Source organism: Camelina sativa, chromosome 10 (genome assembly GCF_030686135.1).
Source record: "Camelina sativa cultivar CO46 ecotype springtype chromosome 10, ASM3068613v1".
NCBI classification, from domain to species: domain Eukaryota; kingdom Viridiplantae; phylum Streptophyta; class Magnoliopsida; order Brassicales; family Brassicaceae; genus Camelina; species Camelina sativa.
Window position 1 is genome coordinate 21,539,278 of NC_141889.1, and position 23,041 is coordinate 21,562,318.

Genomic DNA, 23,041 nt, shown 5'->3' on the forward strand with positions numbered 1-23,041 from the left:
AAAAAAACTACACAATATCCTATTAAAAATATTTTTTTGGGGTTTGAAATATATGACAAATAGCATTGTAATCTTTGTAATATTTTCTTTTTCTTGTAGGTGTATCTCATAAGGAGACACTTTTGTAAAAGGGTTCCAACCCCATTGGATTAGTAATGAAGGTATGTGTTATAAAATATATATATATATATGACAAACAGGAAAACATACTTAAAAGTGAAATCATTATTGTTTATAAGAAAAATGAGTTATACAAATATATTAAACTTATTCTATTGGTATTATTTTACAATTATTATGCAATTAAAGTTATATTTGACTAACTTCAAACAAGTGTAACATTTTTTATCCCATGACTTAAATATTTAATATCATATTTAATATGAATTTCAGTTTCAGCTTAAAACTAGGGGCATTCTCAAAAAAATCCCTTTTTATATGCCTTTTTTTTAAATACCCCTTTATGTTCACCATTTTCAAAACTACCACTTTTTATGTACAAAATAACCAAATTACCCTCTTTTTTTAATGTCAACAAGAATGTACAGTTACCAAAATCGAAAAAAATTCCCTCCAAAAAATATAAAAAATTCCCGACAAAATCGGAAAAAAAAATCCCGCCAAAAATACAAAATTGGATTTTCCCGCCAAAATTTTTGAAACTTATACCTTATAAAAAGCTTGTATACGTTTGTAAGAATCTTATCAAAAACTTATAAAAAACTTGTAAACGCTTTTTATAACATTTTTATAAGGTTTTTATAATGCATTTACAAAGTTGTAAGGCTTTTATAAGGTTTCTACTTATAAAAGCTTTAAGATGTCTTTTAAATATTTTAAAATAGTTTAAACTCTTATAAAAACCTTATAAAAGCTTTGTAAAAAATTTTGGCAGAAAATATGTAGGAAATGTTTTCGAAGATTTTTTGGCAGAAAAATATGTCAGAAATTTTTTTGCGGAAAGTTTTGTTTTCATTTTATTTATTAAAATATTTTTCATGTAAAGAGAAAATAATCATTAAAAATTAAAGAAGGACAAAAATGAAAATGACAAAAAAATAGGTATTTTTGAAAAGAGGTATATCAAACAGAGTATTATTTCTAACAAATTCTCTTTAAACTATATTTCTTATTTATTTAGGTTAAGATAATTTAATATATCAAGAATTTGCTTTTATTGTTTTCTTTTTTGTTTGTTGAGTACTACGTTTTTGCTTATTCTTCTTTTTGTTTCAACTAGAGTAAAGTAACCTTTCATGTAAATATGGGCATTTGAAACAATACCAGATTTTATACCCTTTTGCAAAAATAGATTAAAAATAAGAAGTATTTATAATTAAGATCAAAATTTAATGCAAAGCAGAATGACTTTATTTGTAAAAAATTGGAAAAATTTCCTATAAATGAAAATTCATTTGTTTAGTAAGCGCTGTTATTATATAAAACTACAATAATGTTTATCTATAAATTTAAACTTCAAAATCATCTTCTTTTAGAACTACTAGATTTATAATTTTATTATTTTCTACTAGCTGTTTTAGTATGTGCACTTGGATATTCATTGCAAGTTTTAGAAAAAAAAACAATTAAATATATGTTTACATATAAATATATATTCATAACATAAATTTTTAAGCTAATTAATAATCTTCTAATAAAACACAAAAGATTACATTCAAACAATTAGACTCACATTTATGGTCTATTGATGTTCATATATTTTACCTTGTTTTCTCTTAGTTTATTCACAACTTTTGCATCTTTTACTATCCATTTAGGCCATTATTGTGTAGCTTTAGGACTAATCATGCATTAGAGTATAGTTGCATTGTATTTGCATCTTTTCATGCATAAACAGGTGATTTTGGAGCTTAAGGAGCATGGAAGCAATGCTGAGGAGAAGTGAAGCAATCCTGGGGAGAGAACAAGAGAGTTAAGGCTGAAGAATCAACCTCCGGAGTCCAACTGGACCGCACACTCGACCAGGCACTCGACCGTGTGCTGAGAAGGACTCGACCGAGTGGAGAATGCACGAGAGAAGCCAGCTCGACCAGCCACTCGACCGAGCACTGGTCGAGTTGACCGAGCCGTTGACTGCTTTGACTTTTTGTATTTTTAGGGCTTCCACCTCATCTCCTATATAAGGCCCTTGTACCTGCAGCCACCAAAGAGTCCAGCTTTTTAGAGAGTCTAAAACCTAGTTTTTACCTTTTTTAGATTTTATTCCTTTTGCACTTTCTTTTATTTTAGATTTTGTACTTGTTTAAGAAAGAAAGACTAGATTCTTGTATTTTGTTTGTTTCATAACTTTCAAAATATTAAGATTTCGAGTTTTATTTCTTCATCAATATTGTAGATCTCTGTTTCATCTTTCTAATGATGCAAGTTTCAATATTTTCTGGGTTTTTGACTTGTTTCACCATGTGTTCTTGTGAGTAGTTTGTTTAGGACCTTGAGGATGGGTTAGGCTGGGTTGATCTTGTGGTTTATTTGATTTGGTCAAGCTTGATTGTTGTAGATCTCTTCTAGGCTAGATGTTCTTAATGCTGATCCTATATCTGAGAAGGTAGGGTTTGATTTCAAGCATCTTAGCATCACGCCAATGTCTAAGGAGCATAGATAAGGCTAGATCTAGAGCTTACCATTAGGCTTGCTAAGAGATTAGAGGTCTTGTTTGGTTTGAGATGTATTGCTTAATGCTTGCTTGTGTAGATTCTTTACTTTGTGAGAACAAGTCTAGAAATGCATAGGTTTGATTGTTTCTTGCCATGAGAGTGGATTAAACATGTCTTAGAATAGTATGTCTAGAGATCAGCTCAAAGTTTGCTTGAGATTTGTTGACCAAGTTAGATAACCACAATGATTAGTTCAGCCCATGAATCCCTCCTCAAGGCCTTCTTTGTTTATTAATATCTTAGTCTAAATATCATTGCTTGCTTGTTGTTTGATTCGTTTTTGCATTGCTCTGTTTTTCTTGTGTTGCTCTGTTTTCACATTTAGTCTAGCTCGACCCTGTACTCGACCTACACTCGGTCGAGTGCTGCTCGAGTTCGTCCCCAGAACTTGTGTTTATGATTTGTGATTGTCTTGTTTCATTCCTGTTTCATTTCCATTGCATTCACTTAGTTTTCTGTTCATTACTTGTCTTGCATTAGTCCATTAGCATAGTGTCTATTTCTGTTCTAGTTTCATAATAGCTTTAATTTATCTGTTCTGTTTGCATTTAGTATCTTGTTCTAATTGTTTTTACTTTCTGCATTTCATATCTCATTATAGGATTGTTAGTGACAAACAATCTTTACAATTGGCTTGACTTAGACTCATATGCACATCTTGATTGTTCACAAACACTCAGATTGGATTGACACCTCTTATACTACAATTGCATAAGGGGAATTGAAACACCCTGACATCTATTCATTCCATACATCATCATTCCATACATCATTCACCCAACCACAAAAAGAGTCAGTTTCAATTTGGCGCCGTTGCCCATTTGAGTTTGTTTTGTGACATTTAGGATCAATATTAGTCTAAGATTAAGTTCGTTTAAACACTTGTGAAGTTACTGAACTCGAATCTTCCTTTGCTTGGCTGTTTTGTGTTTCAGGTACCCACTCGACCACCTACTCGACCACCACTCGACCGAGCTGTGATCGAGGACTTGATCGAGCCAGAAGCCGGATCCACTTAGCCGTTACTTCCCAGTCGACTCGACCACCCACTCGAGCATGCGCTCGACCGTGTACCTGTTCGAGTCTGTAGTAGAGTTTGTTGATGCACACAAGGTCAAAAGGCAAAGACAGTCTTCAACAGCCTATTGACAACATCCACATGCTACAAAAGGGTTTGAGACATAAGCAAAGGAGAGTAGTTCAACAACAACAAGGTCAAGACATCATGGAGCAACCAGCTATCCATGAGCAGAGACCAAGGCACATTGGTGCAGGAGATGCACCCAATACCCACAACCAAAGGGCTGGAATTGTGCCACCTTCAGTAGCAAACAATAACTTTGAGATCAAGAGTGGATTGATCTCAATGATACAAGCCAACAAATTTCATGGGTTGCCAATGGAGGATCCACTAGATCACCTTGATGAGTTTGACAGAATATGTGGACTCACAAAGATCAATGGAGTGAGTGAAGATGGATTCAAATTAAGGCTCTTCCCATTTTCTCTTGGAGACAAAGCTCACCTTTGGGAGAAGACTCTTCCTACTGGAGCTATCACCACATGGGATGCATGCAAGAAAGCTTTTCTGGCCAAGTTCTTCTCCAATGCAAGGATTGCTAGGTTGAGGAATGAAATTTCTGGGTTTGTGATTAGTGATGGAGGAACACACTTCATCAACAAGATCTTTGAAGGAATGCTAAGGAAGTATGGAGTCAAACACAAGGTGTCTACAGCCTACCACCCCCAAACAAGTGGACAAGTCGAAGTGTCAAACAAACAAATCAAGGCCATTCTATCAAGAATAGTAGGAGCAACAAGAAAGGATTGGTCTAGTAAACTTGATGAAACACTTTGGGCCTATAGAACAGCTTTCAAGACACCTATAGTAAGAACCCCATTCCAACTGGTCTATGGCAAGTCTTGTCATCTCCCAGTTGAAGTTGAGTACAAAGCCCTATGGGCAATCAAACTTTTGAACTTGGATCTAGAAACAGCACAAGCTAAGAGAAGCCTTGAATTGCATGAGCTTGAGGAAATCAGATTGGAAGCTTATGAAAACTCCAAAATCTACAAGGAAAGAACTAAAGCCTTCCATGATAAGAAGATTCTCATCAAAGACTTACAGGCTGGAGACCAAGCTTTGCTTTACAATTCAAGACTCATGTTATTCCCTGGGAAGTTGAAAAGTAGATGGAAAGGCCCTTTTAAGATAAAGGAGATCCTACCATATGGGGCTGTCACACTTCTCAACAAGGATGGTAGTGAGTTCACAGTCAATGGTCAGAGAGTTAAGAAGTATTTGGGAGAAAAGGAAACACCTGAGAAGTGCACAATGCTTCTCCAAGATGCTCCACAAGCCTAAAAAGGCATCAAAAGTCAAGCTTAGTGACTTTAAACAAGCTCACTAGGGAGGAAGTCCCTAAGGTATCCATGTACATATTGTTTAAGGTTTTTGGTATTTTGATTTTGTTTTGGTATTTTCACGATCAGGGAAGCAAGGGAGACCAGATAGAAGAGGAAAAGAAGATTCGTGGTCCAGCTCGACCCCCCACTCGAGCACGTACTCGACCGAGTCCCGGTCGATTCCCATCGTCGAGCTGCCCCAATCTCCACCTCCAAGTCACCAGCAATACCCCAACTACTCCTATGACAACATGCAGATGGATGTGGACAACTACTTCCACAATCCCTAAGGTACCACTATCACCTTCACTTGTAAATATCAAAGCATTTGACATTGTGTTTTGTTTTATGTTTTTCATCTTGAATCCTCAATCAAATTTCTTTCACACAGGGACTGTGTGATTTAAGTTTGGGGGAGGGTTTGAGATAGCATTTGACATTGTGTTTTGTGATTCTTATTTCAAATTTTTAGCATCATCATGTTAATACTTGCATAGCATCTAAGGCATAGAAAAACCCTAAAAATTTGAAAATTTTTACAAAAATCTTTATAAAAAAAGAGTGTTCATGTAGTTTGACTGCACATTAGGATCTTGTTTAGCATGTTTCATGTAAGATTGTATAGTATTTGCATTAGGGATCTATGATGAGTATTCCCTTGTTAGCTTGTTTATTCACTAGACTAGGATCAATGCCCAAGTTAATAGTACTTTGATGCTGGTTGAGTGGTTAGAAGCATAAGATTGAACCAAGCCTTGAATTCCTACATTGCATTTGGTCTAAATTGAAGCATGTTGAGATTTGAAACCATTTCCTATTTATAAGAACCTAATATTGACTTTCAATTATCAATGTGTGCATTGTTTTAAACTCATGGATACCATATACATATTTGGATCATCTTCTTCCTTTTTACCACTCTTGTTGATCCAAGTAGCTGATTTCCTCATTAAGAATCAGTTCCCCTACCCCTAAACCAAACCTTCTTTCAAGCCATGTTTATTCTTGTGTGTGTGAGGCCTATTTTTGGGATTGAGCTTGGTAGAAAGTGTTAGGTTTGAACTGACAAGAGTAAAGCCTTGTGTAGTTCTAGTTTGCATTTTTCAAACTAGATAGGACTAGGTGGTTCACTTGTTGGGTTTGGGACTTGGCTGTTATGAAAAGAAAAGAGGAAAAAGAGAAAGAAAAGAGGGTAGAGTCTTTAAGAGGAGAATGTGTTTAAGTAAAAGTCTAGTGAAAGGATGGGAAGTAAAAAATGTTGAGAATGGTTCTAATTAAAAAAAAAAAAAAAGAAAGAAAAGAGAAGTCTAGCAAAATGCGTATATGTCTTAAGAATAAGAAGAAAAGAGAACCATAGCAAATAAGTAAGAATCCCCCATCCCACTAGAAAGATCAAATAAGAAACATCTCTTAAGACTTGAAAACAAAAAGAGAAAAGGGTGAAAGAGAAGAGAAGAAGTTAAAGGGTAGCACTAGGATCAATTGGGTTTAGATTTATAAGATAAACACTTTGGGTGCCTTTGGGTAGACAAGGTTTTGTTCTTGTATGTGTCTAAGTGTTCTTACCTTTAGCATTCTTCTAAAGCTCAATCCATTTTTTATGAGAGAACCTTGATATTGATAAACCCCACTCTAAAGAGAGACCATCATTGTCTCTAAACCTTTTACTGCCAAGCCAAATGAGTTTAAGCATTGCATATAATTGATTCATGTTCTTGATTAATGAATGTTAAAGGGAATGGTTGATTTGAATGCATGTGGACATCTAAGGCTCAAATCAGTAAAGGTTGTGATATGCTTGTCTAAAATCTTTAAGTACAGCTCATTCAACTTGCATCATGGTACTAGTAACTCGGACATTGATTCTAGATGGTCTATTTGCAAGCTTTAAGAGCTGAGATCCCACTTTCAAACCTCACCTACCTTCTTTTGTCTTGATTATTTGCTTGAGGGCAAGCAAAGACTAAGTTTGGGGGTGTTGATGTTCATATATTTTACCTTGTTTTCCCTTAGTTTATTCACAACTTTTGCATCTTTTGCTATCCATTTAGGCCATTATTGTGTAGCTTTAGAACTAATCATGCATTAGAGTATAGTTGCATTGCATTTGCATCTTTTCATGCATAAACAGATGATTTTGGAGCTTAAGGAGCATGGAAGCAATGCTGAGGAGAAGTGAAGCAATCCTGAGGAGAGAACAAGAGAGTTAAGGCTGAAGAATCAAGGTCCGGAGTCCAACTCGACCGCACACTCGACCAGGCACTCGACCGTGTGCTGAGAAGGACTCGACCGAGTGGAGAATGCACGAGAGAAGCCAGCTCGACCAGCCACTCGACCGAGCACTTGTCGAGTTGACCGAGCCGTTGACTGCTTTGAGTTTTTGTATTTTTAGGGCTTCCACCTCATCTCCTATATAAGGCCCTTGTACCTGCAGCCACCAAAGAGTCCAGCTTTTTAGAGAGTCTAAAACCTAGTTTTTACCTTTTTTAGATTTTATTCCTTTTGCACTTTCTTTTATTTTAGTTTTTGTACTTGTTTAAGAAAGAAAGACTAGATTCTTGTATTTTGTTTGTTTCATAACTTTCAAAATATTAAGATTTCGAGTTTTATTTCTTCATCAATATTGTAGATCTCTGTTTCATCTTTCTAATGATGCAAGTTTCAATATTTTCTGGGTTTTTGACTTATTTCACCATGTGTTCTTGTGAGTAGTTTGTTTAGGACCTTGAGGATGGGTTAGGCTGGGTTGATCTTGTGGTTTATTTGATTTGGTCAAGCTTGATTGCTGTAGATCTCTTCTAGGCTAGATGTTCTTAATGCTGATCTTATATCTGAGAAGGTAGGGTTTGATTTCAAGCATCTTAGCATCACACCAATGTCTAAGGAGCATAGATAAGGCTAGATCTAGAGCTTACCATTAGGCTTGCTAAGAGATTAGAGGTCTTGTTTGGTTTGAGATGTATTGTTTAATGCTTGCTTGTGTAGATTCTTTACTTTGTGAGAACAAGTCTAGAAATGCATAGGTTTGATTGTTTATTGCCATGAGAGTGGATTAAACATGTCTTAGAATAGTATGTCTAGAGATCAGCTCAAAGTTTGCTTGAGATTTGTTGACCAAGTTAGATAACCACAATGATTAGTTCAGCCCATGAATCCCGCCTCAAGGCCTTCTTTTTTTATTAATATCTTAGTCTAAATATCATTGCTTGCTTGTTGTTTGATTCGTTTTTGCATTGCTCTGTTTTTCTTGTGTTGCTCTGTTTTCACGTTTAGTCTAGCTCGACCCTGTACTCGACCTACACTCGGTCGAGTGCTGCTCGAGTTCGTCCCCAGAACTTGTGTTTATGATTTGTGATTGTCTTGTTTCATTCCTGTTTCATTTCCATTGCATTCACTTAGTTTTCTGTTCATTACTTGTCTTGCATTAGTCCATTAGCATAGTGTCTATTTCTGTTCTAGTTTCATAATAGCTTTAATTTGTCTGTTCTGTTTGCATTTAGTATCTTGTTCTAGTTGTTTTTACTTTCTGCATTTCATATCTCATTATAGGATTGTTAGTGACAAACAATCTTTACAATTGGCTTGACTTAGACTCATATGCACATCTTGATTGTTCACAAACACTCAAATTGGATTGACACCTCTTATACTACAATTGCATAAGGGGAATTGAAACACCCTGACATCTATTCATTCCATACATCATCATTCCATACATCATTCACCCAACCACAAAAAGAGTCAGTTTCATCTATATTACATTTAACTGACTAATTTTACTAACTTCATTTAACAAACTATATTAATTGCAGTTAAATACACATTCTTATTGTCATAATATTGATACTCTTATTTGACCATTCTCATTTACATGAACTTTGATATATAGACCAAAATTCATCATTTTTATGCTATAGTGATAGAGATTGCTTCATTTGATTTGAACACAAACTACTACCCAAAAAAAAACCATTTATTAGTGAAATGATATCTAACAATAACCAGTTTAACACTCAAAATTCTACTAATTACTCCTCAAATCCAAAATAATTTAAACCAAATTTAACCACCTAAATAATTTAAACCAAATCTAACCAGAATAATCCAAAAAGTAAAATAAGGTGACCAGTTCATCTTCATAAACGACAAATTAGATTTCAAACTTTCAACCAATAATACAAAACCTTGAAAGAAACATTTGAATCTTGGGGACTACTCCAATATTTTGTGTCCTTAGTTATTCTTGGTGATCAAGTCTATTCACATCAATATAAACTCACTTATCTTCTCTTCACTTCTTCATATCATTATCTCTCTCCCAAACATTTATTTGTACACATCTCATAGCATTTATACATATACTTCTCTATGAAATCTAATTTTTGTTCACATATTCCTCTTATTGGCTGTGTCATGGACGTTCTTTTTCAACTTTTTACATCAGATTCTAGTGACACATGTAAAGAAGTTGTTGATACTGGAAACCTTGAAGCTCAAGAAAACTTCAGACAACTACAGTGTATTAAGCTCGGTTAATTACTCTCTTAACATATATAATTATGTAAATTATCTCTGAGTTTTTTGGGTGTAATTCTTAGTATTACATGTATATTGTGCGGTTGTAACTTGTAACCATATCCATGTGATTGATTTTTTTTTTCTTGAAATCAAAGGCCCCTTATATGAAAATAGAGTTCTACTTTGTAATGCACTCTATAAGATTAATAACAATGAAAACCCAAAATGACTCTTTGTGGTAATGATCGGAAAAATGGAAGACTAGATCATTATGTTTAATCAGTAGTATTACTGAACAAATATAATTTCTGTCCATTACTTATCATATCAATATCCGTGATACGACCTTCGTCTTCTGATAATATAACAAATGAGGCTTCATCGGATAGCCCGAGCTCTTGTGCAGCGGATACTACAAGTTTATGGAGATCACTCGGGATCCAAAGCATGACTCCATGCTTTCTACTAGGCTCTTCTTTCGTCTCTCGCGGGTGGAACGGAAACACCGTGCATTTTCGTCTTTCAATTCTCTCCTCTGTTTGAGTTTGAATACGTTGTGGTTCTTGAGAGCTTGACGACTCAGCGATTACATTCCCATCTTCAAGTAACTTGATCAGTTTCTTGTTTCCACACATCCGAGCTTCATCAAGCGGAGAGTTTCCCCACCTTCAAGATTTACAATGTTAAAGTTTAAATTAAATATTAAACGATTTGATTAAGTCATCTTTGTATGAATGTTACCGGTCTTTAGAGCTAATGCTAGCTCCAGCTTCAACTAGCATCTTAGCCATCAAGTATAACCCTTCAGAAGCAGCGACATGAAGTGGTGTTCTGTGATCATAATCTTCAGTGTTTGGGTTCATACCACTTAAGAGCAATCTCTTGAGAAAATCGGAGTCGCCTTTAGCAACTGTCGTGCAAAGGAAGTTTCCGGAATCTTCTATATTAAAAGAGGCTCCTTCTCTGACAAGTAAACCAATCACTCCGTCTTGTCCTGCTTTTACAGCCTCGAACAATGCCGTGTTCCCGAACTTATCTGTATATATGTGACCAAAGCGAAAACATAAGACAATGTAAAAATATTACCACTTGATATCGGTTAAAATTTTCATTTACCTTTTAGATTGATGTCAACACCTTCTTGAATAAGAAAGGATGTAATGTCTTCATAGCCTCTACATGCTGCAAGATGCTGCAGATGAAGAAGGAACTTACAAGTTAAAAGAAAGAATCTTTCGTACCATAGAAGAAAGATAAGCAAAAAAACGTACAAGAGGTGATCTTCCATCGTAATCTGTTTTGTTAGGATCGGCTCCAGATCGGATTAAGCTCTTAAGCTGGTAGAAATCTCCTTGGAAAGCTGCACTGTTTAGTTTTAATGCAAGTTCTGCTTCTTGTTTCCCAATGTGAATCACAATGTCAGATTCTAGCAACTTTATCCTCTCGTTTGAATCATTCTCCTGCCAAAACCAAGATTGAGTTTCAAGATTTCTAGCTAAACCGAGTTTATCAAACCTTAAGTAAGAGATAGAAAAAGAGTTACCACCATAAGATTGTTCAAGATTTTGCGTCCATCGTGAAAATAAATATCTAGGATGTTTGAGAATGACTGTTTGTCGAGGCGTAAAAGATGACATAGCTCACAAACCCTAACAGTGAAAGGTTGAGAGATGTTGCAAATGATTGAGATATCTCCAAATGATGCGTGAGGCCCAAGAAACGTCACACTCTGTTCAGATCCATCTGGTTTCGTAACTAGAGCCTCCTATAAAAAGCCACCAAAATAGTTATAAAGTTAGACATAGAAAAGAAGCAAAGATCTATATACACAAATTCACAAACACAATGAGATTTTACGTACCAGTAAGCCTTCACAGACGAAATACAAATGATCAACAACGTTTCCTTGTTCTGTTATTACTTCTCCTGGAAGAAAATACTCTTCATGTAGCCTTATAACTATCTGATTGATAAACTCCGTGGAGCAGCCGTTGAAAAGGGGGACCTTTTTAATGTAAGGCAGGTACAATCGTTGCGCAATCTGCAAAAAACAATTGTTATGACTGATGCTTTTTACACAATCAAACAAAACATATATATTAGTAGCTCAGTTGGTGTATTACTAGGAGGCCGGCTTGACAAAGACTGTGTACCTTGGCGCGGATAGCGGCTGGGATGTCCTGAAGCATGACAGTGTCGGTGTAGTAACTGTCGTACTGCAATCTCACGTGACCAGTTATTTGGCTACGAAGGTCTCTCCCAAGTTTTTTGCGGTTCATGAAACTTATGAGATCATTCATTTTATCTCTGAATCTCTCTGTGTTTGATCCTTTCACAATTAAAGCAGTGATGTTACCAATGAGGTACGCACCGAGAACCATATCAAATGAAACATATATCATAACGAATATCATTTCCCTTAGATTCACCGCGTGTATGTCTCCATAACCTGATGTCAAAAACAAGAGATTAAAAACATCCATCAATCTCTTTGTAATAACTAATAAAATGATCATTAAAATCCTATTAGTTTTTATACCGACAGTAGCCATAGTGACAATGGCGAAGTACAGAGCTGTGGTATAACGTTTCCATAGATCGATTTCTCGGAAATTCTCATAGCTATAGTCTCCTAGCTTCAAGCTGCCGATCCAAGTGTAACCTTCGTTCTCTGGAGGAAGAGTAGTGGCCAAGTAATAGAAGATGCAAGCAGCAGTGTGAGTACAGTAAACTTCAACGAACAAGAGCTTTAAGATTCTGGTGAAGAGATAGTTGATTCTTGTGTCTTTCTCAAGCCTTTGGAAAAACTCAACCACTTTGCGCACCCGAAACAGCCTTATCCACAACATGTACCTCACTAACTCGTGTTTCCCTGATGCCTACAAAAAGATTAGGGTGGGCGGCGTATAAACCAAACCAAACCAACTAAATTGATATTGATATAAATTTTTGTTTATCATATATATGATAAATATTAGATAAGTATAATATTAATTAAACTAGTTATTTTGTAAGTTACTTTATACCTACAAAAATCCAACCTAATTAACCAAATTTGCATCAAGTAGGAACGAACCAAAACGAATATACCATTCAAAACATTATAAATAAGCTTTTTTCCATATTATTAAATAAACTTGACAAAACTGGAAATTAAAAATAAACTAAACCACAAACCGGATAGTCCAGTTAGAAAGACATTTGACTTTCTTGAAGATCTAAGCAAACGCTAGAAAGCAAACGTAAGTACCTTGTAGATAAGATCCCAAGGGAAGCAACTAATGAAATCCATAAGAAAATGCGACTTGAGGTACCTGAGAAACATGATGCCAAAAGATATATTTCCTCCATTAATAGCTATATGAGTAGAAATGGTTAAATGCTTGCAAGGGTCTAAACCGTATCTAAAACTGACCGGAGAGCAATACGTGTTGGTTTGTAGACCGTCCGGTAGGTCTGGGTATCGCGGTAAGCAACAAAAAACTGAAGAACAATATCGACCAGGAACGCAATCTGACCAACAATATCAAGTATAAAGAGTCTCTCAGGCAGACCGCGGAAGAAACCAAACTCCATGGGAGTGAACAAAGAGGAGTATATTGCCCACACCAATATAAACGTTTCCCATGCCTTGTACGACCTGCTCATTTTTTTCCCACTTTTCATTAATTCAACTCTAACCAAAAATTCTTGAAAATGTAAAGATTATGGCTTATACTTCTTTTTTTTTTTTTTTTGGGATAGTGAGACTATAGCTTATATAACTTGATCTATCAAATTGGTAATGTAGATAAACGTAATCGTGGAAGGGAGACAACTAAAAATAATTGTGAAATGCAAGCAACAACGTTTAAAATTCAATTTTTTGTTAAGAACTTACTTAAGATCGACGTAGCTGGACAACGTTGAATATACATTTTTACTAATAGTTTTGAGTTTTGACGTAGTATTTGCTATTTAATAATTTTGTTATTTATGCTTAAAAGAACAGGTGGGATGCGTGTCCACGTGTGGCCTCTGGTTACGGCAGCTTTAGCGGAACGAATTAATAATCTGATCTTCAATGATTCTGACACAACACATAATCACGAATACAACCCTTACCTCTTCTCAATATAAATATTTGTTGGAGTGTAACAGCATCTCCACTAGTGATCAAGTTGTTTAACTTAGGATTTCTATCTAAAGAAAAATTATGATTTTTAAATCAATTTTTAAAACATAACTTTTATTTTGGTCGGAATCTAAATCTTATTCCAAGAATAAAAATTCCACCTGGTAATCTAAATCTTATTCATTCCAGTGAAATTGATAAAAATATTACCAGGAGTTTTCGAGACATAACTATTTAAAGTAAATCTGATTTAAACCGATTTTGTGATTTAAAGTAGAGACTACTCGTTTATAAAAAAAATTACTATTATTTTTTTGGGGTAGAATTTTATAAAAATTATTTTGTAAACTGATTTAGCAAATAAGTTATAAAAATTATAAACATTTATGGGTGGTCTACTTTAAACATTTATGTTGTAAATCGAAACATTTTATAAAAAGAGAAGGAAAAACATATGAAGAGGTGTCCCATTTCAAATAAAGAAATAGACAAAATACCAACAATAAAAATACCTAATTTGCATCTAATATTGACTTTCGCAAAAAAAATGTGATAAAAGATTGTTCATCTTCATCCTACTTATTGTTTTTAAAAAATCCTTAATCTTATAAGATTATATATATATATATATAGACATATTTGATCATTACTATTTTGTCCACAAAAAAAAATGATCACTACCAAATAAAATCTAAAAGCAAAATATTATGAAGTGGAATGGTGAATAGGAGTGTTTTGATTTTATTTTAATTACTTAATTTTATTACATAATTTTTTTAGTCAATATTTTATTACATAAAAAAAAACAAGTAAAGTGTTTTTACATTTATGGTTGACTGGTTTCTAGGATTTTTCAAATACATCGTTTAAACTAAAACCATCTATTTGCGAGATTGTTCTAATTCCAAAAAACAACGAGAACTTTCCGCATACCAAAATATGATAATGGATTTCAATATAAATGACCATTATAGAAAGAAAAAAATGGAACTTGGCCTTCTTCGCATATAATACATCTTTCTCCATGCTTTGTCAAAGATTTTTTGGATTTAGGCATACATATGTGATTTTGCTAACGGTAGTTCAATTTTATTTCATTTTACAGCATAAAATAAAGAAACTCATGTTTATTTTTTTGGCAAATAAAATAATTTTTCATATTATACACACATTTTGAGTTTAGAATTATAATAAATTATTAAGTTAATTTAGAAGCTACAAAATGATGCAAAATAAATAATCTTATTTCTAATGATTCTAAATAAAATTTAGACACTAAATTAAAAATGTATATTAGATAAAACAATATATATATTTGTATATGTATATTACTATATCTAATATTTTATTTAGACTTTATGGTAAATATGTCTTGCCTTTTTCACTATTTAGAACCGTTTATTTTTTTATTTTATTTTATACAAACATTATATTTAAATTGCATAATCTGCACTTAATCTATATAATCCATCTGATCTGTTTGATATATAAATTACTATATTAAAGCTTATGTTAGATTGTAATTAGAACTATCAAATTAAATTATTCTCATCATGTCTGCCTGTAATGTAAGAAAAATAATTTAAAAGCTAATGTAATTTTGTTTCATTTTTTTTTGGGTTGTCAATTCCAAACTCAGATTAAGAACAATATCACTGATAATGATACTTACACGTATCCCGAAAACAAATTAGGAAAATAAACTAATGCTTACACGTAAACCTTAACCGAGGCAGCATTGGTATTGTTAATCCTTTTTCTTCTCTTATTTAAATAGAGACGTTGAGATGTTTAAAATAGTCATCATTTATAACCATCTTTAAGTTGTCTTTGTCTGAATTATAATGTTTGATAGGTACATTGACGTAAAATTCTTTAGGGCTAATAATCCTAATGGTTGATTAGAGGTTTACAACTTATATACAAAGTAAACGGCTGTAATGCAATTATATATGAATTATTAGCATCTTAACTAGCCAGTTTTGCATGCGACAAAAATCTTAAAATTTCATAAAACTAATAATAGCAGATGGAGATCATGAAGTGAATGGCAATCCGGGAGTTCACATTGAAGAGATTGGAGAAGATGGGAATCCACTGGAAGATGCGGGTGCAGCAGAAGAAATTCAAGACATGCTGGCTGGTGACAACACAATGAATCAGGCAGATTCGGCTTCCACAGAAGGAGGACCCCTTTCTGACATTGATCCTGATCATAATATCTTGGCTGATATCTCATCTGGAGACTCACAAGGTATGGATCAGGGGGACTGTGACACTGAGGATACGAAAATTCCTTCCTCTGCTACTGAGGGTGGTGTCCTAAGTCCTATGGAGCTAATGGAAAGAGAGACGCATAAACGAAAAGCAGTTTCAGAGAATGAGGAAGAAGTGGGTACTTCACGTAAGAGAAAGATTGAATGTGTATCTCCAAAACGTTTTCAGAGGTTGAAAAGAGAAGAGGGATTGAGTGACTACTCCTGCAACGAAGACAAAGACAGAGCCGCGGTGGGGCCAGTTCCACCACCACCCCCATGAGAGTTGGGTTTTGGAACTGTCAAGGATTAGGACAACCCTTGACAGTTCGACGCCTAAAGGAGATACAACGGGTGTATCTCCTAGACATGTTGTTCTTGGTGGAAACAAAACAACAAGACGACTATGTTAGAGATTCAGGAGTAAGTTGGGGGTTTGATGATATGTGTCTTGTCTCTCCTAGAGGTTTAAGTGGAGGTTTAGCAGTGTTTTGGAAAAAGCATGTTTCTGTTCAAGTTGTTTCCTCTGATGTAAGACTTGTAGATCTTTATGTTCAATATAAAAATTTCAATTTCTACTTGTCTTGCGTTTATGGGAATCCTATTCCCAGTGAGAGAACTTACCTGTGGGAGAAACTTCAAAGAATTTCGATTAATAGAGCTGGTCCTTGGCTCATGTGTGGAGATTTTAATGAGATTTTGAATGCTTCAGAAAAAAAAGGAGGAAGAACTAGAACTGCTGGTAGTCTCAGAGACTTCCAAAATATGATTGATGTCTGCAATATGAAAGACATGCGGTTTAAGGGTAACCAATTTAGCTGGGTTGGAAAGCGACAGAAAGAAACTATTGAATCTTGTTTAGATATGGTCTTCATCAACTCAGATTGGCAAGCGATGCACCTTGCTCCGGAAACAGAAGTCCTACCCATAGTTGGATCTGATCATGCTATGGTCATCATTCACATTGCTGATGAGGTTAGTAAAAAAAGAGGTCAGTTTCGTTATGATAAACGCTATGCAAGATGTGATGATTTTATTGAGACAGTGAGGCGTGGGTGGAATATGGGTCAGACAAATTCTAATGAGGGTATACAAAACAAAATCTTCTACTGTCGTCGAGAAATGGCAAAATGGAAACGCAACAGTAAGATCAACGCAGCTGAAAGGATTCAGTCCTTAAAATATCGATTGGATGCAGTAGAGAGAGATCATACAGTTTCAAATGAGACAGTTTGGCAACTAAGACGTGATCTAAATCAAGCATATGCAGATGAAAAAAAGTATTGGCAATTGAAGAGCATAAACAAATGGCTAAATTCTGTTGACCGCAATACAAAATATTTCCATGCTTCTGCTCAAACAAGGAAGGCTAGAAATCGAATCAAATCCATCATAGACGAGCATGGTATCGAACACTTCAGAGATGATGCAGTTGGGTCAGTCGCTGAACACTACTTCCATGAATTGTTTTTGACTACTCAACACACAGATTTAGACATGATTATCTCTGGGATCAGTATGAAAGTCAATGGAGAAATGAATAGAGAATTGACCATGCCAGTTCTTGATGCGGAAATAAAAGAAGCAGTCTTTGTAATTGGTGCTGACCGTGCCCCGGGTTTTGATGGGTTTACTGCTAGGTTCTACCACCAGTTTTGGGTGCAAAATGGTTAGGCATTTTTTTGAAACAGGGGAAATGGACAAGTGAATAAATCACACTCAGCTTTGTCTCATCCCAAAGATTACTGACTCGAAGCTTATGTCGATTTTAGGCCAATCAGTTTGTGTACTGTGCACTACAAGATCATCTCAAAAAATTTAGTGAGGCGGCTGAAGAAATGTCTTGACTATTTCATCTCAGATTCCTAGGCAGCCTTTGTCCCTGGTAGAAACATCACAGACAATGTCTTGGTTGCACATGAGCTGCTAAATTCATTGAAGTCAAAGAAAGAATGCCAAACGTCCTACCTTGATATAAAAACTGATATCAGTAAAGCATATGACAGAGTGGAGTGGAACTTTTTGGAGAAGGTAATGTGTCAGGTTGGATTTGATTTGAAATGGGTTCATTGGATCATGCAATGTGTGAGTACAGTTTCTTATGAAGTACTTATTAATGGCTCACCATATGGAAACTTTCAACCGACGAGAGGCCTTCGACAAGGTGACCCTTTGTCACCCTACCTATTTCTCTTTTGTGCTAAAGTTTTAAGTCAGATGCTCCAAAAAGCAGAATTGGAAAAAAAGATTCATGGTATGAAGATTACAAGGAACTGCCCGTCAATCTCGCATCTACTTTTTGCGGATGATTCTCTGTTCTTTTGTTGATCAACTACTGCTGAATGTGAATATATGGCCTCCATTTTCAAGCATTATGAGGAAGATTCAGGGCAAAAAATAAATTTTACTAAATCCTCAGTGATCTTTGGGTCGAAAATTTATGAATCTAAAAGACAAAGACTAAAACAAGTTCTCGGTATTGATACGGTTGGTGGTGGAGGTAAATACTTGGGCTTGCCAGAGCAGTTTGGAAGAAAAAAGATTGAGATGTTCGAGTATGTGGTTAAAAGAGTTAAAAGACGAACACAAGGATGGTCCTACAAGTATTTGTCACCGGCTGGTAAGGAGATTCTTATTAAATCAATTGCCACTGCTCTACCAGTCCACTCTATGAATTGTTTCCTGGTACCGTCTACCATATGTAATGAAATCAATAGCATCATTTCTTCATTCTGGTGGGGACAAGAGAATGGACGTCGCAAGATCCCATGGGTGACGTGGAATCGCCTGTCTCTCCCTAAAAAAGAAGGTGGATTGGGATTTAAAGATCTTCAGAACTTCAACCGTGCTCTTCTTGCAAAACAAGCTTGGCGAATACTACAAAATCCTCAAAGCCTTATTGCACGGAATTATAAAGGTATGTACTATCCTCATGAGCATTTTTACGAGCCCAAACACGAAGTAATGCTTCCTATGGTTGGAGATCAATACAAGAAGGAAAAAAATTATTACAACAAGGTTTACGCGTTCGAGTTGGTAATGGTCGAGATACTCGAATCAGGGAGGATCCTTGGCTTCCTACCATCCCCCCAAGACCGGCTTCTGGACCAGTTTTAGAGCCAACAATGACAGTTTCAGATTTGTGGATGACGGATAAAAGAGAATGGGATCCAGTGATATTTGAAGGGGTCTTAAATCCAGAGGACCTACAATTAGTTGCACGTCTTTATATCTCCAAATATGCAGATCATGATTCTTATGAGTGGGCTTACAAACAGACTGCTCAATATACAGTGCGTTTAGGATATTGGGTTGCAACTCATGTTGCACTATTCGAAGAGGACATTATCGATCCACCCCATGGTTCTATTGAATTAAAGCAGGAGATAGGGAAGCTCAAGATTGCTCCAAAACTACAACATTTTTTGTGGAAGTGTTTATCAGGTGCCTTAGCCACTAATACATGATTGCGAACAAGGTTGATCCCAGCTGACCCCATTTGTCAACGATGTTGTAAGGAAGAAGAAACAATCAACCATTTGATTTGTACTTGTCCATTTGCGAAGAGTGTTTGGAGATGTGTGCGAACAACTTCCAGCTATCAATGGAGATACTCTGATAACCTGGAAGAAAACATCAAATCTCTTATTCATCACTCAAAGAGACCATCTCTTTCAACATACAACAGATTGGTTCCCTTCTGGATATTGTGGCGGATATGGAAATTAAGAAATGATTTTATCTTTCAAAAGACAAATCGTACGCCATTAAAGGAAGCTCAAAAAGCCTCAACAGATACACTTGAGTGGTTGGATGCCAACCAGTTTCAGAATGAGGAAGATATGAATCATCACACCCCAAGTCACAATCAACAACATATTGATCGGAACAGTTCATGGAATCCTCCACCTGAGAATTGGATAAAGTGTAACTTTGATAGCGGGTTCTTGTAAGGTCGACCATACACAAACACTGGCTGGATTTTACGGAATAGTACAGGTCGCTTTATTCAGTCTGGATGTGTAAAACTACAAAGAGCTTACTCCCCACTACAGGCTGAAGCCTTAGGTTTTCTTCATGTACTTCAACTGATCTGGGAGAAGGGGTGTCGGTATGTTTGGTTTGAAGGAGATAATCTGGAGCTGGTAAACTTAATTAACACATGAAAGAATCATCTGCAACTTGGAGCACTCCTCTACGACATAAGATATTGGATGCAGAAACTTCCTTTCTCTTCTTTAGGATATACGAATCGGGAAAGAAACAGAGCAGCAGATGCTTTGGCTCGCCATACTCTGATCATCGATTCTATGTATCAAAGCTATAATACTCCGCCACTATGGCTGGACAACTATTTGTCTTCTTCATAAATTAACTAGATGAGGACCCGCCCGATGTGCGGGTTTAAAGTTTTATAAATGAAATTAAATTTATTAAAATTTGTTGTATGTTATATATAAATTTTATTTTTGTTATAATACAATGATTTATATCCATTTACAAATTTTTATGTATGTTACTATTAAAAGTATATTTTTTATACCTAAATGTACTCTTGTATGTTACAAAAATATTATTTATCATCATCTAGAAACTGTCTATATAAACACATTAAACCAACTATATTACTTTCACTTCTGTATAGTTTTTTAATTACTAAAAATTGTTGGCTCAAAAAAAATTTTGAATAAAAAATATATTACATAATATACTAATCAATGATGTATCATCACAATAATGTATGACCACCATGGAGAAAACATTGGCTCCGCCTTCATCACTTATGGAGAGAACCTTGCGTCCAACCTCCTCCACCATGGAGAGAACTTTCGCTCCGCCTTTCTCTCTTGGAGAGATAACCTTGCATCCAATCTCCTCCACCTTCCTCCCTTGCGGAGATAACTTTGTGTCCAACCTTCTCTACCATAGGGAGAACCTCGGCTCTGCCCTCCTCCTATGTGGAGAAAATATGTTCACGTCTTTTTTGCTATCTCAAAATGGCTTGTTCCGACAACCAATGAAAGTAAAAACAATTTTCTAACTTCACAAAAAAATCTTTTGATAGTAACTAATGTTAAATTTCCCAATGTATTCATGATAGTAACTATGCCAAAGTGAAAGTAAAATAGTTGGCTTAATGTGTTTATAGATAACATAATATACTAATCAATGATGTATCATCATAATAATGTATGACCGCCATGGGAAAAACCTCGGCTCCGCCCTCATCCCTTATGGAGAGAACCTTGCGTCCAACCTCCTCCACCTTCCTCTGTTGGGTAGATAACCTTGTTTCCAACCTTCTCCACCATAGAGAGAACCTCGGCTCTGCCCTCATTCTGTGTGGAGTGAAAATGTTCACATCTTTTTGCTATCTAAAATAGCTTGCTCCGACGACCAATAAACGTCAAAACCTTTTTCAATCATCACAAAATCTTTTGATAATAACTAATGCTAAATTTCTCAATGTATTCGTGGAAGTGTCTTTGACACACCATGATGTATCCTCTGTCTCTGTAATGCTTCAACCGCCACATTGTTTAGTGAGCCCATGTCTACTCTCAGTCCATGGGCCCACCTTCCCAAGTGGGCCCTACATCTATTCTCGGCTTGTGGACCAACCCATATTCGATGGCCGGTTTGTTACGTCTGGAAGTCTTTAAAAACTTGATTACCGACCTTACAAATCAACAAATGATATTTTCTTGTGTTTTGTCCTCACTCGCACAATTTCGACAATCACTTCCAGAAAAGTCACCCATCATGAAGTTCTCTCAAGACCCTTGACTGAAAAAATAAGTGCATTTTGGTGACGTATGTGGCTAAATCAATTTTTTTAAACATTTATGCAAACCAGAGTTTCAGAGTCTTTGAGCTCCTATGGATCTATCAACAACGATTTATTTTTTTCCAATCTATCTATCTATGTTTGTTGTACGCTTGTGTTTGATTACCCTATTTTATCAATTCATTAGGTTGATGAGTTTCTATTCGTTATCTCCCGTTGGGATTGAATGAATAATGGTAACAATTATGTTTGCAAAAAAAAAGAAGGGTTTATGACCAACCAATCAAGATTGAGAAATTGAAAGGAAATTAATTTGGCATAAATAAAGAAACAATAGAAAATTATAAGCATCTTAATATATGAATCCCAAATCATTCAAAGATTAAAATATGAATTAAAACAATCTAAAAATATTACAATAAATTTTAAAATACAGTATTAAAAAAAGAAGACTCATATATTAATCTTTTCTTTTGTCAACATATTAATCTTACCTATTCCCAACTAAAAAAGGAGAAAGTAGTAGAAAAATTTGGCTTAAGTAAATAAGAAAAATTTATCTTCCCATCTTATTATATATTAATTTTCTTCTAATTTATTAATCTTGATTGGTTGGTCATATTAATATATGTATTTTCTATTTTGTATAAGTTCAGTTGTTAAAAAAAAAAGAAAAAACTAATAATAGCAAAAAATAAATATCGTATTGGCTTTATTTTTAACAGATTCGTTTCAGGGCATGTGCTCAAGGTGCAATACCACAAGGTCTTTTTTCTTACAACAATAATCTTTAGATATAAAAGTCCTAAATTTAAAAATTTCTACAAAAAAGTTTTTTTTTTCAGCCAATAAAGTTTTTTTTTTTAATTTCTATCTAAAGATTTGAACATAAATTTCAACATAATTTTGAGACACACGGACTTGAATTTAAAATTAAAAAGATTGAAAATAACGGATTTGATCATAAGAGATTAAGAGCAAGTAAAAAAGTTTTTTTTTTTTTCAAAAAAAGAGTTGTAAAATCCGTTTCAATCTTATTATCGATTTTCTACTAGTATTGCATACTTACATGATTTTTTTTTGTAAATAAATAAAAAAAGGGCAATTCTCATAAATACTATTAAAATAAATATTTTTCCAAAAATACCATTTTTTTGTTTTTCAAAAATACATAAAAAAAAAGAGAAAAAAAAAAATCACCAGCGTAGTTCTTGGTTTAATGTAAGCCCAAATTTAATATCCAAAATCAAAGCCCATAAAGCCCAAAACACACTCAATCGTGTCT

General features: G+C 34.9%; 1 protein-coding gene across 5 annotated transcripts; it reads right to left on the bottom strand.

Annotated features, from left to right (window-relative positions):
• Positions 1-9,841: 9,841 nt before the first annotated feature.
• On the bottom strand, positions 9,842-13,481 carry LOC104719368 (potassium channel GORK). Of its 5 annotated transcripts, none has more exons than XM_010437282.3 (10): positions 13,015-13,481; positions 12,850-12,913; positions 12,139-12,478; positions 11,753-12,048; positions 11,461-11,640; positions 11,143-11,364; positions 10,871-11,059; positions 10,716-10,791; positions 10,341-10,635; positions 9,842-10,265 (listed from the first exon to the last, which is right to left on the bottom strand). In XM_010437282.3, the coding sequence occupies exons 1-10, from the start codon at positions 13,263-13,265 to the stop codon at positions 9,875-9,877; spliced, it is 2,304 nt and encodes a 767-aa protein (XP_010435584.2). In that variant the 5' UTR covers positions 13,266-13,481; the 3' UTR covers positions 9,842-9,874. The 5 variants fall into 5 exon arrangements, with proteins under 5 accessions (XP_010435584.2, XP_087324406.1, XP_010435585.2 ...); XM_087468280.1 differs by having other exon boundaries at positions 11,146-11,364; positions 11,723-12,048; positions 13,015-13,347; XM_010437283.2 differs by having other exon boundaries at positions 11,146-11,364; positions 13,015-13,345.
• Between the last annotated feature and the right edge of the window lie 9,560 nt (positions 13,482-23,041).